This window comes from Urocitellus parryii, chromosome 4 (assembly GCF_045843805.1).
Source record: "Urocitellus parryii isolate mUroPar1 chromosome 4, mUroPar1.hap1, whole genome shotgun sequence".
In the NCBI taxonomy this organism is placed as follows: Eukaryota; Metazoa; Chordata; class Mammalia; order Rodentia; family Sciuridae; genus Urocitellus; species Urocitellus parryii.
In genome coordinates, this window is record NC_135534.1 from 67,055,324 (window position 1) to 67,061,323 (window position 6,000).

Genomic DNA, 6,000 nt, shown 5'->3' on the forward strand with positions numbered 1-6,000 from the left:
GTCACCAACTCTGAGGCTTCACAGGTATCTCAAACCTTCCCAAAGCAAAGCTCCTGGTCTGGCTCATTGTTCTCCATCCATCCTTCTCTGGCTGCTTCTGAGTATTCAGAGCTCAACTCCAAGGCCCCCCCAGGGGCTGCCCCCTCCCATTCTGCCTGTGCACCATTCCACCCCAGGCTCCCCCATCACTGGATCCTCTTCTATTTTCTTGATGGCATTTCACACTTGAATTTGGTTATCTTGTCCCTTGGTTATTGCCTGTCTCCAGAAGGAAGCCCTTGAAGATCAGGTCTGTCTCCTATATCACCAGGCTCCCTGCACGGTGGCACATATTAGGAAATAAGTCTACGTTTTTCAGATGAATAACCAATGGAATGACCCTCCATCCACACCTGCATCCCATCAGGAGCTCCAGACATTACTCTCTTCTTATCACTAAGAAACAGAGATGCCAAGGGACACTTGAGTCCAGCCAAGTCCTAGAAGCCACAACCAAGGCAGCAGCACATCCTGTCTGCCGAGTCCTCAGACGTGCCGTGATGTCACCCCATCCTACCCCCATTCCCACCTGGCACTTCCAGAACCCCCAGCCTCCAGGTGTATGAGAATCTAACGCACCTACCTGCTCTGGCTGCAGGTGGGCAGCCGCCTGTGCATCCATGCTGGCAGCAGCAAAGGCCTTGTCTTTGGGGCCAGACTCCAGGGTGACAGTGAGCACTGCATCGTAGACCTCCTGCAGGGCCCCGGTGTCACCCAGGGCCTGGTAGGAGCGGTTGTGGTAGGGCAGGGGGAAGAGCAGCGTGTCGTAGGGCAGGAAGACCAGCCTCCCGCCCGCCAGGCCCTCAGCCCAAGCGCGGCTCAGCAGCACGGTCTGCTCGGAGCCCCCCAGCAGTGCCGAGTGCATGCACAGCACCACAACTGCAGGGAGACAGCAGGGTCACCTTTGCAGCCTGGTCTAACTGTGGCCTTCCCTGAAGCCCAGAATTCTTTGGCTTAAGAGCTGCTCAGAACTCTTCTCCACTCCCTGCCCCACATCAGGCTGCAAAGGCAGAATTTCCTCTGTCTTCTCCCCATAACCATTATGGCCATGGCCACCAAATCTGGATTTGTATGAACCCAGCCCTCCCAGCCTCCCCTCCCTGCATGCCCATCTGATAATTTTGTTCAACTTCCCACCCTATCTCAACCCTCTGACCTTGATAACTACTAATATTTATTAACAGCTTTCAATGTATGTGACCCTTGCTTTTGGTCATATGACAGCACTGGCCAAGCATGGTGGTGCATGCCTGTAATCCCAGTTGCTCGGGAGGCTGAGGCAGGAGTATTGCAAGTTCAAAGCCAGCCTCAGCAATTTACCGAGGCTGTGAGCAACTTAGACTCTGTCTCAAAATAAAAAACAAGCGGCTCAGTGGTTGAGCATCCCTGGGTTTAATCCCTGGCACCAAAAAAAAAAAAAAAAAAACCAACTACAACAGCACTAAGAAGTACGTTTATCAGCACCTGCATCCCGTCTGGAGTTCCAGACACTACTGTCTTCTTATCACTAAGAAATAGAGATGGCAAAGGACACTTGAGTCCAGCCTCAGATGAGGATACTGAGGCACAGTGTGGTTAAGGAATTGTCCCAGAATACATCACCACCAACGTGCTAGAGCCAGGAGTTGGACATAGGGCTGGCTCACAGTTTATAATCCTTTAAATTTTTTTCAAATGAAGAAGATTCCCATATCATAAAAGTCGCTCTTTTACAAGTGTGAAAGTGTACCATGGCTTCAGTACATTCAAAAGGGTTGTTCAACCATTGCCATTATTTAATCCAAGAGCATGTTTGTCACCTCCATTAGTAGTCACTCCCCATTCCTCCCTCCTAATCTGTCTCTGTGTAGATTTTCCTGGCCTCCCTCCTAATCTGTCTCTGTATAGGATTTTTTCTGTATCTTTCATCTCAATGGACTTGTACAACATGCATTCTTTGTGTCTGGCATCTTAGTGTGAAGTGTTCTGGGCTCATCTTTGTTGTGACATGTCAGGACTTCATTCCTTTCAATGATTGCATCATATTCCGCTATGTGGCTGACCACATTTTTGTTATCCATTCCTCATCAGGTTATACTTTTTTTTTTTTTTTGTACTAGGGATTGAATCCAGGGGCACTTAACCACTAAGCCACACCTCAGTCCTTTTTGTATTTTATTTAGAGATAAGGTTCTCACTGAATTATTTAAGTCTCACTAAATTTCTGGGGCTGGCTTTGTATTCTAGATCCTTCTGCCTCAGCCTCCTGAGCTGCTGGGATTACAGGCATGTGCCACCACACCCGGCCAGTTTGTACTCAGCTGTGGCCATGGGCAGCATCCTAAAGGTCTAAGCAGATATGGATACATTCATCTTTGTCTTATAATAAGGTAATAAGGAAGCCAATTGCCTGTCCAGGCACCAGGACCCTGCCCAAGATAAAGGTCCACATCAGATTTCCTCAGCTGCTTCTCTCTTCCCCACTTGGGTCCCTAAACAGGGCTCCAACCACAGCACAAAACAGCTACTGCTTGTTTGGATGTGTCCCAGTTTCCTATTGAAATTCTTCTTTTTCCAGAAAACCCAGGAAAGTGGAGCCACCAAGTAAAGCTAGGGAGTCCGCTTGCTGGGGCTTGAGGCCCCTCATTACATGGAAGTAAGAGTCTTGAGCCCTGGGTCTCAGCTGAATCCCCTAGTGGCCATGCTGTGTGAGCCAGTGGCCACAAGTCACCCCCTCTGGATACCAGATAATGTGGAAAGTCCTTAGAGAGACCCACCAGGATGGCGCAGAAATGGAACCAGTCTTTGTGTCCTATCAGATATGTTTGATTTCTGCTCAGTGTCCCCCAAACGCCCCTTAGCCCAAGTTGGAAGCGCTGTTCTATGTTTGGCCCCTAGGGGGAGCTGACTCACACAACTGGGGATGAAGCCACTTAAGTGGAAAAGCCCTCATCCTTTGTAAGCGGTGCTCACTGTGAACCCGCGCTGTTCTGAACTCTTTATTTGCAGAGGTCCATTTCATCATCACAATCCTACGAATTAGGGGCTTTGATTATCCTTGTGCTATGGATAAAGAAACCACAGCACACAGAGGTTTGGTGACTTGCCTGAAGTCACACATCTGGAAGGGCCAGCAGTGGGATACCCACAAGTATGTCCAGAGAATGCCCTGTAAGAGTGTCACCTACACTCCTTTGCGTAAGCTGGTCCCTCACCCAGAATACAGCTGCCCCTCATCTCCATTCTGCAGTCAATTTATTGCCATCCCTGCCCTAATGTCACCTCCCTGCACCCAAGCAGTTCAGATTGAGACGGGGGAAAGGCCAGGCAGTCTGTGTAGGTAAGAATGATGAGTCCCAGTGGCTCAGGAGGCCCAGGCAGGAAGATTCCAAGTTCAAATCCAGCCTTGGCAACTTAGCAAGGCCCTAAGCAACTTAGTGAGACTCTGTGTCTAAATAAAATATTTATTTAGGGGATGTGGTTCCATGGTTAAGCACCCATGGGTTCGATCTCTAGTCTCAAACAAAAAACGAAAGAAAGAAAGAAAGAAATGAGAAAATTGGCCAATGATGGTTTGAATCAGTCAACAGGGGTAAAAATAATGAGGGTCAAGAAGACGGTAAACAAAGGGTTGCTGACTGGAATTTTTCAAGAAAAAAAAAAAACAACTTCTGAGTTTGTGCTCCTAGACACGTGTACGGGGAAGAAAGGAAAAACAATGATTAATGAAAGAGAGATGTTCCAAAGGCTATCAAAAAGGCAAGTCACTTTTCAGCTTTTCAGCTCCCCAAATCCCCTTCTCTCTGGAGGAGTCTGTTCTCCATCACTTTCTTAAATAAATCTGGCTACACTTGCTTACCTCAGCTGTTCACGGTTTCATTCTTCGATTCCGTGGAACACGAACTCAGTACCAATCACCAATAAGATGGATATCAAGATTCCCTGACCTTGGGTTCTTGTGTGCCCCTCTGCACCCCTGTCTCCCCACCAAACATGAGCTCCTCACAGCTGGGGCCCAGCTAGTCTTTCCCAGGTCCCCAGAGCCCAGCAGGGTCTGGATACACTTCACCTTGATGTACTCACAAAGCAGAGTGCCTAGGAACTGAGTCTACTGAGAGGAAGTTTCCCGGGCCCCCACCAACCCTTGCTGCCTGAAACGCACTCTCAAGTGGACGCAGTCTCATTCTGGTCTGTTCTATTCTGTTTTAAAATACTCAATTCTACTTTTCACTATCTTTTTCTGTTCCACCTCACTAGTCATGATTCACTAAATTGATTTCCTAACCCACATGGGCCACAAACCCCGTTTAGATTCACCTGAGATCCCATCTGCTTGCCACTTCCCCAGGCACCATGTCTGTCCCTGGCTGGTGACCTCCTTAAGGATGGACACCTTCTCCAAGGAGCCTCTCAGAGCCCCCGGCTCAGCCCCTTCTCCTCTGGCTCTACAGACCTCTCAAGATGGTTCTGCCACTTCTATCAGAACCGGTTGCTCACATATCTGTCTCCCCATCCCTGGGGATCCGTCGCCATGTCTGTCCTGTTCACTGCTGTGACCCAGCACCTCTGGGACTTAGTGAATGCTGGAAGGATCATTAGGCAATAAACACATGGAGGTTATGATTCTAACCACCAGACCAAGACTGGCGCTCACTCCTGGGCTCAGATGCTGCCACCCTTTCATGACCTTCCCATCACCGGCCAAGAACCTAGGAGGCCTTGAGCTCCCACCCCAAGACTGACACTTGGACCAGAGCGCAGGATCCAGGTGTGCTACATGCCAGCTGTGTGACCTGGGCAAGTTCCTTCTCTGAGCTGCCAGAGACTGCAACAGGACGAGCTCACCGGGTTGTTGTCTGTGAGTTAAACACAGAGCAACCATGTCTGATGAGGAGGAAGCCCGCCTGGTGGCCATAGGAAGTGCAGGCTGCCCACAGAGGAGAGTACCTGCGTGCTTACCTTTCAGGCCGTCCATACTGCAGAGTTGCTGTAAGACCTCCGTGGCACCCTGTTCCCCAGGTCCCAGAGAGGTCACCAGCCCCACAGGCAGCCCCTGTGTCCTGAAACTCATGGCCAGCTGCTGGGCTGTGGCCACCCAGATGTCCTGGTGGGAGGACACAATGGCCAAGTGAGCCCAACCAAAGTATCTCATGACAGTCAGCAGCACCTGGGCAGCAGAAGGCAAGGTGGGCACTGATTCACGGCCTCCCTCTGGAGCCCCACATGCCCAGGAGAAGAGGGTCTTGCCCCAGCTTTGTGCTAGCAGGGCGGCTGCTGGGCAGTAGCCAGGATTTACAGGGCCCACAAAAGCAGCCACAGTGTCCTTGTGGGTCAGGAATGTGGCCAGGGCCTGAGGAGTGTGGCAGCCTGTTGGCAGAACTACGGAAGCCAGATGTGAGCCCGGCAACAATGAGGGGTCCCCGTTGACTCTGTCCACAGCCAGCTGGGCAGCCACACCAGGGAGGGCCTGGGCAAAGATGGGGTCACAGTCCCAGGGGCCCAGCACCCCCACAGTGAAGGTACCCGTCCCCCAGGCCAGATGAGCAAGGGAGCCAGCCCACAGGAGGGCACCCCAAAACACCACAGAGGGAAGTGGCAAAGAAGAGGTTGTTCCTGGATGACTAAGAGTAGGCCCCTGGGGACCCTGGCAGGGCAGGACAATCTTCCCGTGTGGCGGCATCCGGTCCCAAACTTCAGGGTACAAGCTCCCTGTGGCCCTGGGGAAAGGGGGATATGGAAAAGGCTTGCTTTCTAGTATTTTCTAGCAGCATTTCCGGGCAAGATTGAGAGGCAGATACCTCCTCCCAGAACCTCAGTCTCCTCGTTGGTAAATCAAGGGACTTAGACCCATGAACTCCAAGGACTCCCCACAAGAGTTGGGGGCCTCACATCCTCCCAGGACAGGCTCATAGTCTCATAATGCCCATATGAAGCTTTGAGCTGCAGTTCAAATGCTCTGTGTATAGGCCATGGAAACAATTA

At 50.9% G+C, this 6,000-nt stretch overlaps 1 protein-coding gene across 1 annotated transcript in view; it reads right to left on the reverse strand.

Annotated features, from left to right (window-relative positions):
• The window catches only part of LOC113181698 (guanylate cyclase D-like), a 31,881-nt gene extending 26,183 nt beyond the window's left edge, over window positions 1–5,698 (reverse strand). Inside the window, exons 1-2 of the mRNA XM_026387309.2 lie at window positions 4,978–5,698; window positions 623–918 (exon numbers count right to left, since the gene is read on the reverse strand). Of these exons, the coding sequence (XP_026243094.2) occupies window positions 623–918; window positions 4,978–5,698 (1,017 nt within the window). The remainder of the gene's footprint in view (window positions 1–622; window positions 919–4,977) is intronic.
• Between the last annotated feature and the right edge of the window lie 302 nt (window positions 5,699–6,000).